Below are 26,513 nucleotides of genomic sequence, written 5' to 3'. Positions count from 1 at the left end.
CCTGTTGTATTCAGCACATGACAAATTAAATGTGATTTGATTTGAGATAGTTTCAGAATTGGTGGAAAGGAATAAGTTAATCCTAAAAATAAAAAAATAAAAAATAAAGCATTGTATTGGGACAAATCATTAGTTAAACCCTAAAACATTATTCATTACAAGAAATTGTAATGAATAATGTGGAGATTAAGCAAGTTGAGGTGACTAAACTGCTTGGAGTAACCCTGTATTGTAAAATGTCATGGTCAAAACATGTTGATACAACAGTAGCTAAGATGGAGAGAAGTCTGTCCATAATAAAGCACTGCGCTACCTTTTTAACAGCACTATCAACAAGGCAGGTCCTACAGGCCCTAGTTTTGTAACACCTGGACTACTGTTCAGTCATGTGGTCAGGTGCCACAAAGAGAAACTTAGGAAAATTACAATTGGCTCAGAATAGGGCAGCACGGCTGGCCCTTAAATGTACACGGGGAGCTAACATTAACGATATGCATGTCAATCTCTTATGGCTCAAATTGGAGGAGAGATTGACTTCATCACTACTTATTTTGTAAGAAGTGTTGACAAGCTGAATGCACCGAGCTGTCTGTTTAAACTAATAGCACACAGCTCAAAGACCCATGCATACCACACAAGACATGCCACCAGAGGTCTCTTCACAGTCCCCAAGTCCAGAACAGACTACGGGAGGTGCACAGTACTACGTAGAGCCATGACTACATGGAACTCTTTTCAACATCAGGTAACTGATGCAAGCAATAGAATCAGATTTTTAAAAACAGATAAAAATTCACCTTATGGAACAGCGGGGACTGTGAAGAGACACACAGGTACAGGCACACGCATACTCACAAACACTAGCACTCTACAGACACGTACATTGAAATAATGTTGTATGGTGGTATTATACATTTTGTATTGCCTTTGTATTGTTTGGACTCCAGGAAGAGTAGCTGCTGGATATCCCACAAATACAAAAGTACAAGGTAGGACAGCAATCCATGCTTTGGTTTAGTTTCCCTGGCACTGTTTCTAAATGCTAACATTTTAGAATTCATGACACAAATCCCATTCAAGTCATGGGACCAACATTAGCATTTTTAGTGCATCATGTCCAAATCATCCAAAAGTATCTGAAATTGATTGTGAAGTTCACCAATAGATCATTTGAACATGACGCATGAAAAATTGCTAATATCAGTCCCATTACGAATAGGATTTGTGCCACAAATGCTAAAACGTTAGCATTTGGAAAGAGTGCCTACCACTGTCAGGGAAACTAAACCAAAGCTGATTGCTGTCATACCTTGTACATTTGTATCTGTATTTATTAGGAATCATTATTAAATATTATATAGATATTATATTATATTATATATTATTAGATACTCTTCCTGGGGTCCAAACACATTAAAACAAACTTACATTACAATAGAAACAAAAGATAAAACAGTAAACCCATATGCAGAATCAGTTTGTGATATATTGAAAACCCTAAACATAAAATGTTCTATATACACACAAACATCTGCCACAATTATTACACCACTTCATATCTACAAAACAACATGTATAATACCTTAGAAAGTGTTATTATTTACTAAAAATGTACTAATAAATAAAAAACAAATACCTTATTTACATTAGTATTCAGACCCTTTGCTATGAGACTCCCAATTGAGCTCAGGTGCATCCTGTTTCCATTGATCATCCTTGAGATGTTTCTACAACTTAGTCCAACTGTGGTAAATTAAATTGATTGGACATGATTTGGAAAAAAAACACACCTGTCTATATAAGGTCCCATAGTTGACAGTGCATGTCAAAGCAAAACCAAGCCATGAGGTCGAAGGAATTGTCTGTAGAGCTCCGAGACAGGATTGTGTCGAGGTACAGATCTGGGGAAGGGAAACAAAAAATGTCTGCAGTATTGAAGGTCCCCAAGAACACAGTGGGCTCCATCATTCGTAAATGGAAGATGTTTGTAACCACCAAGACTTTGCCCAGAGCTGGCTGCCTGCTCCAGAGTGCTTAGGACCTCAGACTGAGGCAAAGGTTCACTTTCCAACAAGACAATGACCCTAAGCACACAGCCAAGACAACGCAGGAGTGGCTTCGGGTCAAGTCTTTGAATGTCCTTGAGTGCCCTAGCCAGAGCCCGGACATGAACCCGATCGAACATCTCTGGAGAGACCTGAAAATAGCTGTGCTGCGACACTCCCCATCCAACCTGACAGAGCTTGAGAGGATCTGTAGAAAAAAATGGAGAAACTCCACAAATACAGGTGTGCCAAGCTTGTGGTGTCATACCAAGAAGACTCAAGGCTGTAATCGCTGCCAAAGGTGTGAACAAAGTACTGAGTAAAGGGTCTGTATACTGTAAACGGGATATTTCAGTATTTGCAAACATTTCTAAAAACCTGTTTTTGCTTTGTCCTTATGTGGTACTGTGTGTAGATTGACGAGGGAAGAATCAATTTTAGAATAAGGCTGTAACGTAAAAAACACTTTGGGGAAAAGTCAAGTGGTATTTTCCTAATACAAAACAAAGAGTAACGGACAGCAGTATACACTGTATACTGTGTTAATGGCAGTACAAAACAAAGAGTAACGGACAGCAGTATACACTGTATACTGTGTTAATGGCAGTACAAAACAAAGAGTAACGGACAGCAGTATACACTGTATACTGTGCTAATGGCAGTACAAAACAAAGAGTAACGGACAGCAGTATACACTGTATACTGTGTTAATGGTAGTACAAAACAAAGAGTAACGGACAGCAGTATACACTGTATACTGTGTTAATGGCAGTACAAAACAAAGAGTAACGGACAGCAGTATACACTGTATACTGTGTTAATGGCAGTACAAAACAAAGAGTAACGGACAGCAGTATACACTGTATACTGTGCTAATGGCAGTACAAAACAAAGAGTAACGGACAGCAGTATACACTGTATACTGTGCTAATGGCAGTACAAAACAAAGAGTAACGGACAGCAGTATACACTGTATACTGTGTTAATGGCAGTACAAAACAAAGAGTAACGGACAGCAGTATACACTGTATACTGTGCTAATGGCAGTACAAAACAAAGAGTAACGGACAGCAGTATACACTGTATACTGTGTTAATGGCAGTACAAAACAAAGAGTAACGGACAGCAGTATACACTGTATACTGTGCTAATGGCAGTACAAAACAAAGAGTAACGGACAGCAGTATACACTGTATACTGTGTTAATGGCAGTACAAAACAAAGAGTAACGGACAGCAGTATACACTGTATACTGTGCTAATGGCAGTACAAAACAAAGAGTAACGGACAGCAGTATACAATACGGCGAACTTAGCAAATGAGGCGTTGAGATAAGCACATGGAAGCCTCCATCTTTATGCAACATTGCCATTGGACATTTTACACCAATGTAGGCTAATGCCCCTTTAAGAGCCAACATTGATTTTGTGATATCTGGGATCCTTGGGACATCCCTACCCTAAATCCTAACCCTAACCGTAACCCTAACCTTAACTGTGACCTTTACCTAACCCAACTTCAATGGGGTAACATCAGAGTTGGGACATCCCAAGGAACCCGGATAGCAACGAGCTTGATTTTGTAGTCTGTTGTGATTATACAACAGAGCTCTCGGACGAGAGCTAAACACCTTCTTTGCCCACTTTGAGGAAAACATCCAGCCCCTGATGCGGCCCCCGATGCTCGAGGACTGTGCACTCTCATTCTCCATGGCCGACGTGAGTAAGTCATTTACGCTTGCCTCCAGTGGCGACCCGTCATTCAGGCAAGGAGGGGCAGAGCCATATAGTTAATAAAGCCGCATACAAACATAGTCTCTTTTTTGCTTTCTTGAGTGAAGCAGCTTCAAAATACAGGAGTTTCAGCCTAGTTCAGTGCTTTCTGTGGTAATGGATCAGCCAACGGAAAACACAGAGTGTTGGGGTTGGTAATCTTCTCTAGTTGCGCCGTGATTGTCTCAGTGTTCTGTCACTCATGGGGACACTACATCACTGCAAAATCTACAGGGAGAGCTAGAAAGTTCAAACCCCTTGGGTGCTGCCATATACAGTATTTACATTAGAAGTGCCCATCCAAGAAGGCTCAAGGTCATTGGCTACTGATAAAATGTCATCAGATCACGTTATATCTTCCGTAGCTTTGATTGGACTGATCATGTCAACATACTTTCAAAATGTTAGCTAGCGAGCTAGACAAGCAGTCATCATCATGAATTATGTCGACAATCTATTGACAGATCCTTTTCAAGATAGAATGTATTGGTGCTCATTGCCTGTTGGACATAAACATTAGACAAGTTGGAAATCGCAAATTCAACAATGAGTGGTTTGGAAAGAATCAGAGGCTAACTGTAAGCGTTTGCAAAGCAATCACTTACATGACCTTTCCCTGCCTTATATTTGGTGGAGAGGGTGTGTGGTCCAGGTCTGGGTTTAAGGGTCTATTTTCCAGGCTTAAAATAATAAACATTCACAGTGGGCAAAAAAAGGTTACATTGGCCATGCTGTCAATCCAGCATGACTTTTGCTGCGTTCAAAACAACTGGAAACTCAGAACTGGGAAATCTCAGACTTCAGTGAGTTCAAGACAACTGGGAACTCTGAAAGAAACCTTGCTCCGACTGGGAAAGCACATTTTGAACGGTCATCCAACTCTGAATTCCAAGTCGGAAACTCGGGCCTCTTTCTAGGGCTCTGGCCTGAAGATCACTGACGTCATGATTAAACCTTGTTTTTTTCTCTCAAGTTCCATGACAAAATTTGCGCACCACCTTCCTGTTCAAGTGAGCACAGCACAACAGTGAGTCCAAAAATGTCTTGTATGCTGCTGCATAAATTATATAATATGCCAGGAAGACACAGTATGTATATTGTAGCTCTGAAATAAATACTAAGTGTATGTTGTGCAGTAAACTGTTAGTCGACCATGTGCATCACCCTAATAATTTGGTGCTGAAAACAAAGTTCTGCTGTTGGGACAGCTTTATGTAGGCCCTAACAGTTTGTGGGCACCGTTTGTCACCATTATAGTGCAACTAATGTACTGTTAAGTTTTGTTTTGTGTTGTGCAGAAGCTTTGCTGGCATGCATAAAAAAAAAGAAAATGGTTGAGTTTGCCCCATCAAGATTATTACATGCTAGAATCACCACTGTAACCCTCGCAGACGACATCCTAAGCCACATCCTCAGAGCATGTGTATACCAGTTGGCTGGAGTGTTTACAGTGCCTTGCGAAAGTATTCGCCCCCCTTGAACTTTGCGACCTTTTGCCACATTTCATGCTTCAAACATAAAGATGTAAAACTGTATTTTTTTGTGAAGAATCAACAACAAGTGGGACACAATCATGAAGTGGAACGACATTTATTGGATATTTCAAACTTTTTTAACAAATCAAAAACTGAAACATTGGGCGTGCAAAATTATTCAGCCCCCTTTACTTTCAGTGCAGCAAACTCTCTCCAGAAGTTCAGTGAGGATCTCTGAATGATCCAATGTTGACCTAAATGACTAATGATGATAAATACAATCCACCTGTGTGTAATCAAGTCTCCGTATAAATGCACCTGCACTGTGATAGTCTCAGAGGTCCGTTAAAAGCGCAGAGAGCATCATGAAGAACAAGGAACACACCAGGCAGGTCCGAGATACTGTTGTGAAGAAGTTTAAAGCCGGATTTGGATACAAAAAGATTTCCCAAGCTTTAAACATCCCAAGGAGCACTGTGCAAGCGATAATATTGAAATGGAAGGAGTATCAGACCACTGCAAATCTACCAAGACCTGGCCGCCCCTCTAAACTTTCAGCTCATACAAGGAGAAGACTGATCAGAGATGCAGCCAAGAGGCCCATGATCACTCTGGATGAACTGCAGAGATATACAGCTGAGGTGGGAGACTCTGTCCATAGGACAACAATCAGTCGTATAGTGCACAAATCTGGCCTTTATGGAAGAGTGGCAAGAAGAAAGCCATTTCTTAAAGATATCCATAAAAAGTGTCGTTTAAAGGTTGCCACAAGCCACCTGGGAGACACACCAAACATGTGGAAGAAGGTGCTCTGGTCAGATGAAACCAAAATTGAACTTTTTGGCAACAATGCAAAATGTTATGTTTGGCGTAAAAGCAACACAGCTCATCACCCTGAATATACCATCCCCACTGTCAAACATGGTGGTGGCAGCATCATGGTTTGGGCCTGCTTTTCTTCAGCAGGGACATGGAAGATGGTTAAAATTGATGGGAAGATGGATGGAGCCAAATACAGGACCATTCTGGAACAAAACCTGATGGAGTCTGCAAAAGACCTGAGACTGGGACGAAGATTTGTCTTCCAACAAGACAATGATCCAAAACATAAAGCAAAATCTACAATGGAATGGTTCAAAAATAAACATATCCAGGTGTTAGAATGGCCAAGTCAAAGTCCAGACCTGAATCCAATCGAGAATCTGTGGAAAGAACTGAAAACTGCTGTTCACAAATGCTCTCCATCCAACCTCACTGAGCTCGAGCTGTTTTGCAACGAGGAATGGGAAAAAATGTCAGTCTCTCGATGTGCAAAACTGATAGAGACATACCCCAAGCGACTTACAGCTGTAATCGCAGCAAAATGTGGCGCTACAAAGTATTAACTTAAGGGGGCTGAATAATTTTGCACGCCCAATTTTTCAGTTTTTGATTTGTTAAAAAAGTTTGAAATATCCAATAAATGTCGTTCCACTTCATGATTGTGTCCCACTTGTTGTTGATTCTTCACAAAAAAATACAGTTTTATATCTTTATGTTTGAAGCCTGAAATGTGGCAAAAGGTCGCAAAGTTCAAGGGGGCCGAATACTTCCGCAAGGCACTGTAAATACATATTAAATCTCTACCTATCCCAGTCTGTTGTACCCACTTGCTTCAAGATGTCCACCATTGTTCCTGTACCCAAGAAAGTGAACGTAACTGAACTAAATGACTATCACCCGTAGCACCCACTTCTGTCATCATGAAGTGCTTTGAGAGGCTAGTAAAGGACCATATCACCTCCATCTTACCCGGTACCCTAGACCCACTACAATTCACATATCGCCCCAACAGATCCACTGACGACGTAATCGCAATTGCACTGCACACTGCCCTATCCCACCTAGACAAGAGAAATACCTATGCAAGAGTGTTGTTCATCGACTACAGCTTAGCATTCAACACCATAGTGCCCTCCAAGCTCACCACTAAGCTCAGGGTCCTAGGTCTGAACCCCTCCCTGTGCATCTTGGTCCTAGACTTCCTGATGGGCCGACCGCAAGTGAAGGCAGGCAACAACACCTCCACCACCCTGATCCTAGACACTGGCTGGCTGCTGTGTGTGCTTAGTCCTCTCCTGTACTCCCTATTCACCCATTACTGCGTGGCCATACATCTTCAATGCAATCACTTTATATGTATATACTGTATTCTAGCTGTCATGACGTTGGCCTGGTGGGTAGGTTTATGACAGTCATAAATACCTCTTCCCCCCTTTTTCCTCTCTCTACCTTACTGAGGTTACATTTGCAAACCCCTTGGTTAACATAGAGACTCTGGAAACATCAGTAGGTGGGGGGAAATGAACTATATTCTGGTAATCCGAACAATTGAACATATGAGGTGGTACTTAATGAATATGATGTCAGTTCGGTTGTCATCTGAGACATTCTCATCAATGATAAGATGACATAAACTCTACAGTGGAAAGTCTACACATCAGAGTTATCGGATTCACATGGAATTGTTGTTTAATTTAAATGTTTGAATATGAAATTATTTGTGAGGGGATGAAATGTGATTTTAGCTTCTAAAATGTGAGATGTGGGTTTTCATAAGATAGGGATGCTCACTCAGTGGCCCGCCCACGTGAAAAGACAGAGGTTGTAAACTATGAAACCCACCCCTTTTCTCCCTTCCTATTTAAAGCCTTGACGACAATAGAACTGTCTGTTCTGGGGATGTTGGACGATGGTCCTATGTCAGAATGGTTCAGATAATAACTACAGAACGAAGCCAACATCAGCGTGAGCTTTGGTTGTGAATGGTATGAACTTTGAACTCTTATTCACTACAGAAGTGATACCTCCTAGCCGTTGAGTTAGCAACCACAGCTGCAAACTCAGGTTAGGAAGGATCAGACAGAGTATCCCGTCTACCACACAACGACGTGACTACGACGTATCCAATTGACCACCAGAGACATTCTTCAAAGGACTCGGTTGGACAACACGGCCTTCCATCTACCACCAACCTACCAAAGCGCAGCTCAGAGTAAATATTTATTGCATTTTCCTTTTCCAAATGGGCGGTAATTTAGAATGCATAAGATACTGTATTTACGATAGCCCAGCTTCTTCCCTTTGTTCCTCAGTCTTCCCTATCTTTCACTCAAACCCAGCCCCTTTTCTTTTGTGTAAACAAGCTGTCATATCTGTTCCGCCCGCTAGGGACATTTTCCTTTATGACGTAATTTGTAATCAAGTTATGATTAATTGTGTGTATGTGTAATTCTGTGTGATTAGTTAGCTATTTAGTAAATAAATAATTAAACCCCATTTTGTATTGCTGATTCAACTTGTTAGCCAGGGTTCGTGCAGATAAAATAATTTACAACTTTCAGATGAGACTGAATTAAGATGACGATTGATATTGACTGCTATTGATGTAAAATATTACGAGGTCTTTAAGAGTTTATTCGGAAGATAACAGCTCTATAAATGTTATTTCGGGGTGCCCGACTCTCTAGTTAATTACATTTACATGATTAGCTCAATCAGGTAATATTAATTACGGAGAAATTATTTTACAGAATAGCATGTCATATCAATTAATCCGGCATAGCCAAAGAAACGACACAGCCATGGCTCATCCTATATACGGATGTACACACCGTTTCTATTCATATACTGTCTTTACAGACCATTATATTGTCATTCAATGATCATATATACACTACCAGTCCAAAGTTTGGACACACCTACCTATTTAAGGGTTATTCCTTTATTAATACAATGTAGAATAATAGTGAAGAAATCAAAACTATGAAATAACACATATGGAATCATGTAATAACCCAAAAAGTGTTTGAAAATATATTTTAGATTCTTCAAAGTAGCTACCCTTTAGGGCTTTGATGACAGCTTTGCACACTCTTGGCATTCACACAACCAGCTTCATGAGTCACCTGTAATGAATCTAAAACTACAGGTGTGCCTTGATAAAGTGAATTTGTGGAATTTCTTTCCTTCTTAATGCATTAGAGCCAATCAGTTGTGTTGTGACCAGGTATGGGTTGTAAACAGAAGATAACCCTATTTGGTACAAGACCAAGTCCATATTATGGAAAGAACAGCTCAACTAAGCAAGGAGAAATGACAGTCCATCATTATTAAGACATGAAGGTCAGTCAATACAGAACTTTTCAAGAACTTTGAAAGTTTCCTCAAGTGCAGTCACAAAAACCACCAAGCTCTATGTTGAAAATGGCTCTCATGAGGACCGCCACAGAAAGGAAGACCCAGGGTTACCTCTGCTGCAGAGGATACATTTATTAGAGTTAACTGCACCTCAGATTGCAGCCCAGATAAATACTTCAGTGAGTTCAAGTAACAGACACATCTCAACATCAACTGTTCAGAGGAGACTGTATGAATCAGGCCTTCATGGTTGAATTGCTACTAAAGGACACCAATAAGAAGAAGAGATTTGCTTGGGCCAAGAAACACAAGCAATGGACATTAGACCGGTGGAAATCTGTCCTTTGGTCTGATGAGTCCAAATTTAGATTTTTGGTTCCAACCACTGTGTCTTTGTGAGACCCAGAGGAGGTAAATGGATGTTCTCCGCATGTGTGGTTCCCACCGTGAAGCATGGAGGTGGTGGTGTGATGGTCTTTTGCTGGTGATACTGTCAGTGATTTATTTAGAATTCAATGCACATTTAACCAACATGGCTACCACAGCATTCTGCAGCGATACACCATCCCATCTGGTTTGTGCTTAGTGGGACTATCATCTGTTTTTCAACAGGACAATGACCCAAAACACCTCCAGGCTGCATAAGGGCTATTTATTTGACGAAGAAGGAGAGGGATTGAGTGATGCATCAGATGACCTGGCCTCCACAATCACCTCCGCAATGTAGAAAATAGTCAAATAAAGAAAAACCCTTGAGTGAGTAGGTGTGTCCAAACTTATGACTGGTACTGTGTGTGTATGTATGTATATATATATATTCCGGCCTCTGACATTGCTCGTTCTGATATTTCTTAATTAAAAAAAATTCTGGATTATGTTTGTATTGTTTTTTATTGTTAGGTATTACTGCACTGTTGGAGGTTGAAACACAAGCATTTCGCTGCACCTGCAAATCTGTGTGCACGCAACCAATACACTTTGATTTGTCTGCGTTGGCCTTCTTGACCCAAACCAACCGTGGACCATAATCTCCCAATAATCTGAAGCCATGTAATTTGAGGAAAAGCTGAACAGTGACATTACTAACATAGGGAGAGTGCTTTCTGGGGAAAATATAAATGTGCAATCCACTAACTTTGGCTCATGGTGTTTCAAGGTGAATGAACCTCAGCACAGGCCAGAGAGGCAGATAGGTGTCAGTGCTCCCATGGACAGCTCTCGTAGAGCACTGTGCAACAATAACATTTGTATCAAACCATGCCACTATTGGCCTTGAGATGCAAGCTTGATTTTCTACTTTATAGATTTACAAAAGTTTTTTTCTAAATGATTTATAATAAAACCATTTTATCTCCTGGGAATGTAAGAAAAAAATCCAACTTTAGCAAAGCACTCCTTCACCAGCCATGTACAGCTCCACCAGAGGCAATCCGTGTTTCTGTGGGCCAACGGCATGCTCCAGTGAGAACATTCCTTGGTTTGCTGAGCGGAATCTGTCCTTATCAAGACTAATGGCAGCGTTGATTAACTACACAGAGCTGGAATCAAACTGTTGCTCTGTGCTGAAGGGATTAATGCTAGCAGCTCTAAACTCACTCTCTGAGCCTCTCCTCATACCAATCTGGCAAGTAGATCAAAGTGGCAGTTTCCCAGCTCGAGTACTGACAATACTAACTGTTCTGGTGACAGAATGACATGCCAGAGACAAGGCAAGAGTGTTGAGAGCGTGCCAATTGTGAGAACCTGCTAATGGATTGATTTCACAGAGTTTACAGCAAAGCCATTAGTAACATCTGCTGTGAATGTTCCCCTGCGTATAGGAAATAACCCCCTTTCTCCTAGCATGGAGAAGGGTCTGGGTCTAGAGCTGATATCAAGTTCATACTCGCATGCCCCTCCCAAGAAATGTAGATGTCTCTTTACATTTCTTGGCCCCTCCTCCCAGCTTGCCTCCTAACCCCACGGCAACAGATGCTGCTCAGACAGAAGACCATGCCGATGCAGCAGCTACAATCAGTAGTCTCTCTCGCCAGACTCAAGGAGATACAGCGGCCATCTGTGAGAAGAAACAACAGTCAATAGAGTTTCATCTGGGATCCAGTTGAGTTTCACATTCACAAGACAGAACCTCGATCTATGTATTCAACCGTGTCCCAGAGAAAATTGTCTTTGATCTTTTCCCTAACATGCTGAATTATTGGAAATCAAACCATTCACAAACCACCTCAAATCAGATTGAGCTTTCTAACCGATGGTACATAGACACCATCTGCTGGCTGACTGTCACAGTCACGATTTTCTGATTGGCGAAATCCCCTCTGTGGGACCTAATAGGAGAAACATTTCCCTGCTTATTTATCCAGACTGTTGCACTGCATGTTCCTGAAGGGAATGTTGTTAAATATCAGTTGAGATGTACCTTGAAATAGTCACCCAATTGGGTGAACAAGACATAACTCACATTACCAGAGACACAGATTCACTCCGGTGTACAACAACACACAAGTGTTGTAGTCAAGTCACTGAACTCAAGTCCAAGTCCCTAGCATTCAAGTCACTGAACTCAAGTCCAAGTCCCTAGCATTCAAGTCACTCAAGTCCAAGTGTTTGGAGTCACGAGTCCCTTGGTAGCGCTAAAAGCTGCAGTCCAACGATCTTTGAAGCTACAGTACATTTCAATATGTATACAGCTAAGCAACGTTAGACTGCTAATATAGCAGCTATCCAAACATCTGCTGTTGTAGCTAGCATGTTGAATTATGCAAGGGAGGGAGATTTTCTGACAGTCATACCAGTCAAGTCACGAGTCATGAAAATTGTGACTTGAGTCCAAGTCCTGGACTCAAGTACTACAACACACAAATACAATACACACGGATTTAAAACAGATATAGAATTTATTTTCAACCAGAAGTAGGAAAAATACAGAGGTGTAAATGAAGCAAACTGACCCAGTTATAAACAACTAGTGATACAAACTGACCCAGTTACAAACAACTAGTGAAGCGAACCAAGAAGACTGGAGAATGACATGGTAAACAAGGTTTTTTTCACTTTACATAATATGTATTTAATTGTTTAATTAAAAACAGCTGCCATTATGTTGTGTGTGTGTGTGTGTATAAATATATATACATACACACACACACATATATATATATATACACACACACACACACACATATATATATATTATTTAAAAAATTTAAACATTGTGCAAGTTTGTTGCTGGTATTCCATAAAAATGGTCAACAAGAGTTGGTCCAGTGCATTACCTCTATACAGTTCTTCACTTTCAGCTGGCCACAAGCATAACCACTGCATTTCTTCCTCTACTTTCAGAAAGAAAAGGTAAATGGATTGGGAAATGGATTGGGAAATAGACGACAAAACGGAAAAGCGGAAAAATAGATGGAAAAATAGATGAAAAACGGAAAAATAGATAGAAAAGACGACAAAACGGAAAAGTTGTAATTTCTGCCAAATACTTCTGCAAAAGCATTTCAAAATGGAAACTCTTTCAAAAAGTTGAGTTTAAAGCATTATTATTTTTATTATTGGCAAGTTCTGGTCAATTATTCATAAGGACAAATCTGTCAGTCACATCAAATTCATAATTTGCCAATGACGGTGGTGGCCAAACATGCACCGGCTAACAAACGTAAGAGAAATGGCTAGAGATGAAGTCAAGACACCTAAAGTAGTGCCAGGGAGTAGCTCAATGTTGTCAACTAGGCTGTGCTAACAGTAGCACCCGCCAAACATCTCCAGACCCCCTAGAGCAGGGCTCTCCAATTCTGTTCCTGGAGAGCTACCGTCCTGAAGGTTATCTAGCACGCATGACTAATAATTAGATGGTCAATAAGCTGAATCAGGTTAGTCACAACTGGGGTTGGAGTGAAAACCTACAGGAGGGTAGCTCTCCAGGAACAGGGTTGGAGTGAACATCTGCAGGAGGGTAGCTCTCCAGGAACAGGGTTGGAGAACCCTGCTCTAGGGTCTGCCAGGGAAACAGTGTAAGGGACAAATTGTCTGATAAATGTTGCCTAAAATCAGTGGAACCTCAAAATGCTGCACATCTACAAGCAAATAGGCTTTTTACGCCAGCCATCTCTTCAGCTACTAGCAGACATCCCCTACCCAGTACCAGATAAGATTTTACAAAGCTAAAAGTTGGAGAATCTCATTTCGTGACGATGACAAATCTTTATTTATCGATTATTTTTCTCTCTACATATTTGCCAATTGTTTTGTTCTTTATAAATACGGTTTAAATCCTCCATAAAAATCTAGAATTTGGTGTGTCAACATTTTTACAAAACAACATTTGGTTTAAGAATTACACAAAAGTAAAACAATGAGCAAAGAAACCAATCATACTACACCTATGTAACACACACTTACTTCATGTCAAAGAAAGGAAACGTGATGGATTATGACAATTTCAAACACAAAAAAAGCTTAGTGACAACACCATCAGCAATCCAATATAATTAAACAGATACATTGCTTTTGTTTAAAAAAAATAAAAATCTGTTTTTCAAGGGACAACAGAAAAGGACCAAGACCGTACCCTCTCCATCAGTTCTCCTGCTTGGTAAAATTCATTTAAAAAAATATGCTTTTGCAAAAAAGGCAAAAGCGTCATTTAAAAAAGCCGAGACGAGTAGCTATGCTAGTGTTCTAGAATAAAGTGCTCATCAATCCTTCAAATAAAATAAACTTCAGGAGAGCAGAACAAAACCAACAAGAAAATTGGCCTTGTGAGAAAATAACCATAATTTAAACAGATCATATGTTATACAGTTGAAGTTTACATACACCTTCGCCAAATACATTTAAACTCAGTTTTTCACAATTCCTGACATTTAATCACAGTAAAAATCACATCTAAGGTCAGTTAGAATCACCACTTTATTTTAAGAATGTGAAATGTCAGAATAATAGCAGAGAGTGATTTATTTCAGATTTTATTTATTTTATCACATTCCCAGTGGGTCAGAAGTTTACATACACTCAATTAGTATTTGGTAGCATTGCCTTTAAATAGTTTAACTTGGGTCAAACGCTTCAGGTCTCCTTCCACAAGCTTCCCACAATAAGTTGGGTGAATTTTGGCCCATTCCTCCTGACAGAGCTGATGTAACTGAGTCAGGTTTGTAGGCCTCCTTGCTCACACACACTTTTTCAGTTCTGCCCACACATTTTCTATAGGATTGAGGTCAGGGCTTTGTGATGGCCATTCCAATACCTTGACTTTGTTGTCCTTAAGCCATTTTGCCACAACTTTGTTAGTATGCTTGGGGCCTTTGTCCATTTGGAAGACCAATATGCAACAAAGCTTCAACTTCCTGACTGATGTCTTGAGATGCTGCTTCAATATATCCACATAATTTCCCTTCCTCATGATGCCATCTATCTTGTGAAGCGCACCAGTCCCTCCTGCAGCAAAGCACCCCCACAACATGATGCCACCACCGTGCTGCATGGTTGGAATGTGTTCTTCAGCTTGCAAGCCTCGCCCTTTTTCCTCGAAACATAACGATGGCCATTATGGCCAAACAGTTCTATTTCTGTTTCATCAGAGCAGAGGACATTTCTCCAAAAAGTACAATCTTTGTCTCCATGTGCAGTTGCAAACCATAGTCTGGCTTTTTTTTATGGCGGTTTTGGAGCAGTGGCTTCTTCCTTGCTGAGTGGCTTTTCAGGTCGATATAAGACTCGTTTTACTGTGGATATAGATACTTTTGTACCGGTTTCCTCCAGCATCTTCACAAGGTCCTTTGCGGTTGTTCTGGAATTGATTTGCACTTTTCGCACCAAAGTACATTCATCTCTAGGAGACAGAACGCATCTCCTTCTCGAGCGGTATGGCGGCTGCATGGTCCCATGGTGTATATACTTGCGTACTATTGTTTGTACAGATAAACGTGCCGTTTGGAAATTGCTCCCAAGGATGAACCAAACTTGTGGAGGTCTTTTTTTCTGAGGTCTTGGGCTGATTTCTTTTGATTTTCCCATGATGTCAAGCAAAAGGGCACAGAGTTTGAAGGTAGGCCTTGAAATACATCCCCAGGTACACCTCCAACTGACTCAAATTATGTCAATTAGCCTATCAGAAGCTTCTAAAGCCATGACATAATTTTCTGGAATTTTCCAAGCTGTTTAAAGGCACAGTCAACTTCGTGTATGAACTTCTATCCCACTGGAATTGTGATATAGTGAATTATAAGTGAAATAATCTGTCTGTAAACAATTGTAGAAAAAATCATGCACAAAGTAGATGTCCTAACCGACTTGCCAAAACTAGAGTTTGTTAACAAGAAATGTGTGGAGTGGTTGAAAAACGAGTTAATGACTCCAACCTAAGTGTATGTAAACTCCCGACTTCAACTGTATATCCACTGTGATTTGCAAAAGAGCTGGACCACGACACTATTCTGGGTCACAACAGACTCAGAGCAATATTTCGGAATAACACATTCTGCTCCCATTTTTACCTTGGTATTTTTTGTACTGTATGTAAGTGGACTTCACACATGGACTTGAAGTAGAATGCATCAACGCTGTAGGTCTACTAGTAGACATACAAAAAACACTTCACACATGGACTTGAAGTAGAATGCATCAACGCTATAGGTCTAGTAGTAGACATACAAAAAACAAGACATGAAACAAAACTTAAAAAGAGAATGGCCTGAGTTGAGGAGTCAGATAGAACCATTTTACACAAGACTTCTTCATGATCGGTTTCCTCCAAAAACAATAAAGAGGACATGATAAAAACAGACCTAAATATGTTAGAGACAAGTGGTGTAGTAGTTAGAGACAAGTGGTTTATAGTGGCATCTGCTAAAAAAAAAAACCATCCCGATAACTCTAAATAACAATAACTAAGACAAGGGAAAAAAAAAAACTACTAATGTCTGATATCTAATAAACCAACGACTAACAATGTTAAAACACTTCAGAGAGAAATAGAAGACAGTTCAGGTGTTCACTGATAGCACTGGCAGTGCCATTTTGAGAACAGAATCAGTGAGGCTGAAGGTTTCAGGTTTTACCCCAAATGCCAAAAGAGATGTGGCAACAATGCAATAAACCTGCCTCTGTGAAATGCATTCAATATACATTTGAAAAAAGAAAAACAAGTGGTTCATCGGGGAAATGGAACCTGGCCGAGTGCAAATTTCAACAGCGGAAACCTGAAAGAAAAAAAACGCTTGTACAAGCTGGACTTTTACATTTCTTTAACTTTAAAATGGAGACAAATTTTGCCTTAAAATGTACAATACAATCATTTTTGCAAAAACTGTCCATACAGGTACAAAATAACGCAGCGTATTATGACTTCTGCAGTTCATATACAATCAAGTTGAGTCCAAGTTTCTGTATCAAACAAATAGCTATTAGTAATGGAAAGGAATAACCCTGTTTAGAGCGTGGATGTCTTTACAATTGACATTTGCTACAGCTCTGTCTGTTAGAGCATGTTTTAGGGGGCTGTCCACCCAGCTTTAAACCATAATGCAACTTAACACAACTTGGCCCCTGACCAATTCCAAATGGCTACACAGCTATGCGGTCAGAGATGGGCTCTCTGTCCTAGGACAACATGTTGGGAAGCTGTCAAGTCAGACTGACCATTTTCCCTTTTCTAAATCCCTAAGCCCCGTCACTAAGAACCACTAATGGTCACTGAGTGAATGACAGGTGGTTGTCGTAATATTTGAATATCTGACGCTAGATTCAAATGATGGCTCTGTATGGCACATAATGTGTGATTAAAAGTTCAAAATGATTTGAAATATTAAAAAAGGTGGTCCCTTAATTTTGCTCTGTTCATATTAGGCTATAAAAACAGAGCAGGAGTTAGGTGTTAATCCTGTGTGTCTCGATACGCTACAAGCCGGAATGTGTACATGTATCATCACTGTTACGACACCATTCCACTTGTAATAGACATTTTACAGCAATATTTCAGGGGTTTGAAATGCTGTTTTGCCTTAGCTGCACAGAGCTATTGCGCCACTCAGTATAAAATGGAGCCGCTGAGTTAGAGGACAGGCTTTTAGCACCCGGAGAGGTGGTCTCCGCATCAGCGAGTGGAAAAACAACGTTTGGCCTGCTCTCTCCAGCACCTCCAAACCTGCTACACTGTTCAACACACCTTTATGGCAAGATACAGCAATGCATGGGAATGGATTTGGAGTCGTAGAGGCGGAGACAGACTCTGGTTAAAAACAGGTATATCGGCCTCGTGGGTTTATCTCGTTGATCGGTGGCAACTTGAGATGTACCTGTTCGCTCGGGCTGGAGTGTGGTGACACGACTCCTTCCCTATCAAAATATCTCACTTGTAGATTTTACTATTTGCCACACAATAATTCAACAACTTATCTATAGGTGATGTAAAAACTGTATAACACCAAGGACTGCAAAGTGTGATATGGCGCGGAAAAAAATACAACATCAAATTGTGTCCAGGAAAGGAGGTAAAACTTGCTGTGAGCTTTTGCTTCCGTTAAAATCCTTGGGGGGAATGATGGCCGCACACCCTCCCCTCTCTGATTCTACATAGATTTATCCAGAATATTCTTAATCCACCTTGCAGGAAAAATAGAACAAGATTAGAGCATCAGCTCCCTCGTGGCTCTGACAACTACCTGCGCCCTGGCAGGTGGATTCCGTTGACTGACGACGGGCTGGGAAAGAGCAGCTCCAGTTGTGCAAACAGGGAGAAGTGATCGGAGGGGATGTGGGGGTGGGGACAGCCGCTGATATTGTTCTCATGGAGCCAGTGAGGATCCAGAGGACCCAGAACCCCCAACACATTGAGCGTAGGCTGAGAGTAGAAGATGTAGTCAATGATGCCCTGCACAGAGAGGAAAAGCATGTTAGATGGCAATACATTCACATCACCCGGGCTGGAGAAGATTAATCAGTGTGACCCAAGCCTTCATAATAGCCCAGGCTTTTAGAACATTCCAGACAGCTTGACGCTAAATTTACACCAACGCAAAAAAGAACGTGCTACACAGAAGACGGAAGACGTGACCGTGACAGTCTCACCTTGAAGTCGAAAGTATAGTTGGTGTAAGGCATCAGGCCGTTTTCATAGACACTCTTCAGCTTGAAGTCGTGGGTGATCCTGCCATTGGACGTGTCCTTCTTTCCGTTGCAGTTGAAGTTCGTCAAGCTGTCGATGTAGCGCAGCTCCTGAAAGTCTTTGTGGGTGCTGTCCACTCCACCCGAGCTCAGGAACTCCACCACACCTGCAAGCCCGCAAACACACACATACCACCAGGCATTACAGATGTCACTACAGTAGAGCACGCTCACTTATTCAACTGAGCCAGTCCAGTCATCCACTCACCAGAGTCAGGCAGTGAGTTGAGGTCAGCACACAGGACGAGTGGGACGGCGTTGGTCTCCCCGGAGATGGAGGAGAGCTTGAGGCTGCGTGTGGCCTTGTCTACGATGTTCTTCACCTCAGACATGAACATGACGGTCTGGACCACCTTGACGTCGGAGTACGCCGGGTCCCAGTGCATGTGGGCATTGGCCACCAGGAGGAGCTGTTTCTCCATGCCGTGCAGAGACTTCCCCGCTGGACAAACACACAGCATAACAGCAGCGTTTCTACATGGGAAACATTTAAGCCCTATGGAATTCCCACTTCTTTCGTGTGTGGTGAGACCTACCAGACTGCTCCATCATCTCCTTGCGCACCTCTAGAAGTGCAGCCACACCAATGTTGTCCTTAGTCATGACTCTGTTGAGCATGGCCTCAGAGCCCTCAGAGTTGGCCATGGCCAGCTGGTTGAATTCCACCGTGTGTTTCTGTACCAGACTGAATCTATACAGTAGAGAGGAGGAGAGTCAGAACAGACCGGTGAGAGGAGGAGAGGAAGAACAGACCGGTTTAGAGGAGAGGAGAGGCAGAACAGAAAGGTGAGTGCAATGTGCTGCCTCTGGGACAGCTTAAAAAACCTCACACTTCCTCTCTTATACTATGTATGCATGCCTATAAGGACCGGACATTTTTAATTAAGAGCTTAAAAAATGGAACCATGCAACAATAGCAAGCCTATCGTCTTACAGTCAAAAAGCTATAGCCTATTATTGAACATGCAACTGCTGTAATGTAATGAAGCAGCTAAGTCATTTTCAAACATTTACCAAAATGAAATTAGCTGGAAAACACTGTTCTAAACAGCGGACCAGAATGTGACAGAGATGAAACTATCCACTAGAAACTTTTTTTTATTTTTATTTATTTTACCTTTATTTAACCAGGCAAGTCAGTTAGAGAACAAATTCTTATTTTCAATGACGGCCTAGGAACAGGTTTTTACCTTGTCAGCTCGGGGGTTTGAACTTGCAACCTTCCGGTTACTAGTCCAACGCTCTAACCACTAGGCTACCCTGCCGCCCCCAAACTTAGAGGGGGAATCTACAACAACTAGGATGTGTTGCTAATATGACCAGGATCGTGCCTTCATGCTCCAGGACAACAAAAGACAGCTGATGTGGAAACCAATAGAACAGGGGAGAAATGCTGGTTAAGGGCATCGAGAAGTCTTTCTAAGATATTTGCCTCCATGTTTCTATGGAAAGATTTTAAGACATGCCTCATTATTTGAAGTAAAGTAAAACGTTCAGCTTTCAGACAATTACTGCCTCAAGCTCACATTGCAAAGCGCTGATAGCCTCCCTACCGTTGACTATAGCCTACGCACTCGAATGGCAAGAGGGAGGCGTGCTTGATTTACAAATTGAGATTGACAAATGAAAAAAAGCTCCTTTTGAAATTGTGGCTATCAAAATGTATTTTTATTTTTTTTTACACCCGATTGCATTTAGAATTGTTATTTGTTGCGCAATGAATGTTTGACTCCAGTGAAGAGCTGATAGGACATTCCTCTCCTCAAACTAGTCTTGTATGCTGTGAATGTGTGATAAATAAGATGCATGATGAGGAAAGAAAATACACAAGTGACAATTTAATACCACTAAAATTATGCAGATTAAACTATGGACCGATAAGCATGACCGGTCAAACGTATTATTGGCAGCTAACCGATTAACACCCTTAATACATATGTGAGCTCACAATCTAATTAGGTCTGACAGTTGGCAGTGTGGTGTCAACTCACTTTTCGGTTCTGTAAAATATTGCGCAGCCGTCCACATGCTTGCGGTCGCACTCTGACATGGTCCTGGCACGGGACTTAGGGCTAAAGAAGCCCTCGTAACCTTGCTCCTTCAGCTCTGGCAGGAAATAGCTGTAGTACTGAACTGTTTCCACTTCCTGTTAAGGAAAAACCAGGACAATTCCAGTTAGTGTACATTTTGAAGGTGCATTATTCAAAGTATAGGACCTGTAAACTATGGAAATCGAACCCCCATTCTCTTCCAACAGATGTCATTCTAACGTGACACGGTTGTCCTGCCATCTGATGCTAGACCAATTGTACCACGCACGTGTCATCATTCATTGCAGCGGTCAGTATTAAATCCCAGTGTGTCCGTCTGCCCACCTGTAGGCTGATGATGTCAGCACTGCAGTTCAGGATCTCCTGCATGATGGACTTCTTCCTGAACTCCCAGTTGAGGGCCCAAGAGGGGCAGTAGCTGTACAGCTGGCGAGTGGCGTACTTATCACACAGCACGTTGTAGCACATCACTGAGAACAGGGCTAACAAAGGACATAGGGACGTAAACAGGAGATTATCCAAGTCTCATTATGGCTTTGAATATGATCAACACACACAACAATGTGTGTGTTGATATGTGGCTTTCAATAGGCATTGCAAGTGATTTGTAAGGGTGGCTGAGTTTGTTACCTGCTGTTCTTGCCCGGTCCGGCTCGGCCTGAACAATCCATAATCTGGGTGGGGGCTGCTCTGAGCTGACTGAGACAGATAGGGGGAACATGAGTCATCCTTACACTGCTCCTCAAGGAGGAGTGACCACTTGAATAGGATCATCAAGATCAACTGACAGAGCCAAGTCATTCCATTCACCCAATGTCAAAGAAAAGCAACTTATTTAATACCTGCTAACTAACACACTCACAATTCAACACAACACAGGAACAACAACACCCATTTCTTGTTTTTGGACTCACCTCGTTTAATCCCTGACAGATTGCCCAGAAGGTAGTTGAGCAGTTTCCTTGTGCCATCATGCTCCTGGTAGAGGTTCAATATTTCTTGTGCAAGTGGGTTTCCTGCGGAGGAAACAGAAAGAAAATGAAGACACTACACAGAAGATATTACACAGGTTCAAGGATGCAGAATGAAAACAATGCCACATCTCTCATTCTGTGACCTCTACTCTGGAAATCACTTGGCTGAGCAACCAAATAGGCATACACAGATTATTATTAGAGCTAAAACTACACAAGGGAATCCTTAGAGAAAACCCATGCAAGATTTCAAATCCCTATGAATTTAGAAAACCCAAACAACCAAAACTTAAATGAGTATGAAGCAAAGCTTACCTTTTAATCCCAGTGTTTGTAACTGAAACAGTTTTCCAAGCTCAAAAGGTAGAACCCTCAACTGGTTGTTGTTTAAAATAAGTTCCCTGTAGAAGAGGTAAGACAGACGCGTTTTAGGATGCTCGGGACAGAATAAGATTCAGAAAGTAATCAAAGAAGTGAAGGCTTTTGTCAAGTCACCAGAGCTGTAGAAATCCCTCTGAAGTAACACATAACGATCTTCTGTCAATCAATAAGTATCTGTTCAGGTCATTTCCATGTCTGCTCAGCCAGTTACTGAGCAATGTTTCATTGAGGGTCAGGTGCAGAAGAGTGAATACACAGGAGCGATACAAACAAAAATGTCCTTGAAACAGAGTAACTAGCTATTACCAATTTCAATAATAATGAGGAATAAGGATATGCAATACCACACATGGGAGCCTGAAATGTCTCTTCATCCATCTCCTTTATAGAATGTGCTCTCAGTCTAAATTCCCTAGACTCTGAAATGGCAATGTTGACTGAATGAACAAACACACTTATCATTTCGAATTATAATGGAAACAACTCAGAACAACAGGGGTTGAAGCATGGTAATTGTAGAAAGGGGTTAAATGAAACAGAAACCAGGTTAATTCCAATGCTATTTTGTGAATGAGGAACATCAAACTCTTCTCTTTAACAGGCCATATCAATAGCTGTTAGCGCATATCATTTCTCATGTGGAAGACAATAACAGTAATGTGGATTTTAGTTCTCCAAACTAGCATCACTTAGTGCACGGTTAATTGTCGCCACTGAAGACTGACAGACACTATGTCGCCACTGTAGACTGACAGACCTGAGAGACACTATGTCGCCAAGCTCGACAGGCAGGCTCCTGATCTTGTTGGATGAGAGGTCCAGGTACACCAGGTTTTGAAGTTTGCCGATATCAGGCGGGATACGACAGAGGGAGTTATCGCCGATATGAAGAGCAGTGAGGTGAGTCAACGTCCATAACGAGGTGCTCAGACTCCTCACTTTACCTGCCCAGGCGAGTGGGGGAATGAGGGGACAAGAGAGTCAGTGAAAACAGGAGCACAGAAATACCGTACAGTAATTTAAATTTTGCTGAGAGGAGAACGGCACATAGTGAACAGAGCAAAGGGAATGGCATCAAACACCTGGAAACCATGTGTTTGATACGACTCCAGTCATTACCCTGAGCCCATTCTCCCCAATTAAGCTGCCACCAACCTCCAGTGCATAGGCTTACGTGTTGGAAGCCTTCAAATCAAATTGTATTTTGTCACATGCACCGAATACAACAGGTGTAGACTTTACCGTAAAATGCTTACTTTCAAGCCCTTAACCAACAATGCAGTTAAGAAAATAGTTAAGGAAACATTTACTTAAAAAAAAAATAGTAACACAATAAACAATTATGAGGCTATATACAGGGGGTACAGGTTAGTCGAGGTCATTTGTACATGTAGTTAGGAGTGAAGTGACTAATACATACTAACGCCGTCACCACAATGAGCTTTTTGACATGCGCTAAGCCAAACAGTTTCATCTGTATTAGATGCTATAGCATGTAATGCCGCCCCAACCGGTCCTCACCACTGATTTCGAGCTCAGCCCAGTATGACTTCTTCCCATTGGCTGCCTCCTCAGTGGACATTATCGTGTACATCCGCCTCGGGTCGGGCGGATCATATTTTTCCTTGGGCATCCCTGTAACACTAACAAAAAAACACAAAAATACATTGCATGATCCATTTGAAACCATATCCTCAAAGAGCTATCCTGGAGATTTTGACTCATATGCAAATAGCCTAACACATGAATTCATAGAACACCTAATATTTACAAACCTGTGAGGGGGAAAAAAAAACATGAGTCTAAGATAATGCAACTTCAATACAGTACTTTGCAAGTCTGTTTAGCCTAAAGTTATTTGAAGAAAGGAAAAACCTGCACTCACTGAAATTTTCTTTAAGTTCGTTGTTTTTAACATGGATATAACATGCCTCTCTGTTGCAGCTATTTTTCTCTAGCCTAAAGTAATTACAATTCACCACTTATTCCACGGGGCCATCTCCAAAACATGCAAAGCAGTAGAAAACAGTTTTTTTTTCCAGAAACTAAATGTACACCTCTAGTAAAAACCACTCCGTAGACAGCTGATTCAACCTGCCATTCATTCAGCGCCACAGATTTAGACCCTGTGCCAAATGGTCGTCAGTAGTTACCACAGCCACAAAGTCTTGAACCCTATCTACAATTTCTCTTAAAATCTGATTAAATCTCATCCTAACCTTAACCACACTGCTAACCTTATGGCTAATACTAACCTTAAATTAAGATCAAAAAGCACATTTTATTTATATATATTTTTTACGATATAGCCCATTTGACTTTATGGCTGTGGTAACTAGTGGAAACAGTGCCAAAAAAAAAAAAGAGGCTGATGAATGAGCACTCTTAATAAGAGAGCCATAGAAAAACACGTATACACAAATTATTTTGCTTCAATTCTAAAATCAAGACACATCTTAACACAATCAGAAAAACAGATTGACACTGTAAGGGACATGTGTCAAGATGGTAAAAACTGCAAGATCCACGTGTTGAGTTTAGGAGCTACCACAAAAGCACAACAAAAGCAAAGACTTAATAAAATAGCTAGCCTCGCTTTCTTAATAATGACAAAAACAAGACCTTCCTCCTGTAAATCACATTTTAACTTCAGGCAAGTTTAGGAGGGGGTTGTGCTGTGTTGCCAGTAAGCATAAACACACATACCTTACTAACGTTAATTATTTCTGATACATAAAATAACTTGCCATTACGTTGACAGCGTGGCTAACACGTTCACAAACCTTTGTTCTGACAAATTGAGGTCAAAGACTAGCGGATTGCATCTTGCAAGTTGTTAGCAAGCTAGCTAATTTCCATAATAGTTCATTTTTGGCATTGGTTACTGGTTTAGCTAAACTACTAAGTAAACACTTGACATCATTAGCTAGCTGAACAAGTTTGTAGCTAACGTTAGCTGGTAAGTTAATATTAACTAATGTCGTAGCATATGCTACCTAACGTTAATAACCACAACAACAAAAAATAAAATGCCATCCAAACCAACATTTCATGATAACTAGCAACTATGACAGTTAACTGATCCATCTAACTTTGTTAGTTCAACACAAATGCAGCTATCTTTGCCATTCGGCTTGATTTGCATACTGGGTAAAGTTGAAATACATTGGCTTCATTACATTGAGCCCTATGAGCTTCAGAGATAGATAGTTTAGTTAGCTAGCCTTTCGAGTACGTTTACATAACTAGCCAGATATCAGCTATCAAATACTTCAGCCTCCCTCGACTTCTAGATTGACTTCAGAGTCTGGTTGGCTAGCTAATGTTAGTTAGCAAAACAGAAACCAATAGTTAAAGTAGGAACGAGGAAATGTGGCTATCCCTCATGGATTAGCACGTTTTGCTATATAGCTGGATAACTAGCTTATATAGTTTGACAACTAGCGTTAGGGTTCTAGCTAGCTACCCATTTTTATTGTTAGCTAACTGGGTTAGCATTCGTGTTGGTTAGCTGACTGGTATTAGCTATCTAGCTCATACGTCTCGTAAAAGTAACGTTTTCGTACACAAACAAATGCGTATCTATGACTGAGAATATGATGGTTCAGCTACCTGTATGAGCATACAAATCAGAGATGGCGAGTACGTTACGTTTCCTTTGTTTTTCTAATTCACTTTGGGTCAGCTGTTACCCACTGAAGGAAAACAAGAATCATGGCGTCCGTCAGAATGTTGGTGTGTGATAACGCGCGTCGTAATTGGCCTTTGCTGACACGACCAAGGCCATTGGGCCATTTCCTCGTACAACGCCTCCAAAATGTGTTTGCTGGTACAAAACAATATGTAGTTCGCATCAAACACAGTTCCCCTGACTGTAGTGTGCAGTTCGCGGCTGGGCTCCTTTGACTCCGCCCACCGTTTTTTTTTTTGTTGGTCCATCTGAGGTTTGACACACTGAATACAAAAACACACACGATTGTGCAAGGCACACGTTGAATACAAACATATTTCATTTTTGAAGATCGTAAGAAATGTTATATAAATCGGTACTTGCGCTTATGCTTCTAGTTCCAACAGCGCAGTAATATCTAACAAATAATCTAACAATTCCCAACAACTACCTAATACACTCAAATCTAACAAGTGATCTAACAATTCCCCAACAACTACCTAATGCACACAAATGTAAAGGGGGAATGAGAATATGTGTATATAAGTATTTGGATGAGCGATGGCCGAGCGACATAGGCAAGGTCCAGTAGATGGTATAAAATACAGTATATACATGTGATATGAATAATGGATGATAGCGGTGTGAACAGACAGTGACTCGGGTGGTTGTTGTCCTTGATGATCTTTTTGGCCTTCCTGTGACATCAGGTGCTGTAGGTGTCACGGAGGGCAAATACTTTGCCCCTGGTGATGTGTTGTGCAGACCGCATCACCCTCTGGAGAGCCTTGCTGTTGA

The 26,513-nt window shown here is 41.1% G+C and overlaps 1 protein-coding gene across 2 annotated transcripts; it reads right to left on the bottom strand.

The window, feature by feature from the left end:
- Window positions 1-14,374: 14,374 nt before the first annotated feature.
- On the bottom strand, window positions 14,375-25,959 carry LOC110510202 (CCR4-NOT transcription complex subunit 6). Of its 2 annotated transcripts, XM_090226502.1 has the most exons (13): window positions 25,658-25,915; window positions 23,567-23,688; window positions 22,803-22,989; window positions 22,390-22,464; window positions 21,980-22,065; window positions 21,605-21,706; window positions 21,321-21,389; window positions 21,015-21,172; window positions 20,631-20,785; window positions 19,176-19,330; window positions 18,848-19,081; window positions 18,544-18,746; window positions 14,375-18,346 (listed from the first exon to the last, which is right to left on the bottom strand). In XM_090226502.1, the coding sequence occupies exons 8-13, from the start codon at window positions 21,156-21,158 to the stop codon at window positions 18,134-18,136; spliced, it is 1,104 nt and encodes a 367-aa protein (XP_090082628.1). In that variant the 5' UTR covers window positions 21,159-21,172; window positions 21,321-21,389; window positions 21,605-21,706; window positions 21,980-22,065; window positions 22,390-22,464; window positions 22,803-22,989; window positions 23,567-23,688; window positions 25,658-25,915; the 3' UTR covers window positions 14,375-18,133. The 2 variants fall into 2 exon arrangements, with proteins under 2 accessions (XP_090082628.1, XP_021447253.3); XM_021591578.3 differs by lacking the exon at window positions 22,390-22,464 and having other exon boundaries at window positions 25,658-25,959.
- Window positions 25,960-26,513: the final 554 nt, after the last annotated feature.

The sequence above is a fragment of the Oncorhynchus mykiss genome, chromosome 29, assembly GCF_057628025.1.
Source record: "Oncorhynchus mykiss isolate SJ-2025 chromosome 29, ASM5762802v1, whole genome shotgun sequence".
Lineage (NCBI taxonomy): Eukaryota > Metazoa > Chordata > Actinopteri > Salmoniformes > Salmonidae > Oncorhynchus > Oncorhynchus mykiss.
Note: the sequence above shows the minus strand (reverse complement) of the source record. Positions and strands in the feature narration are given on the sequence as shown.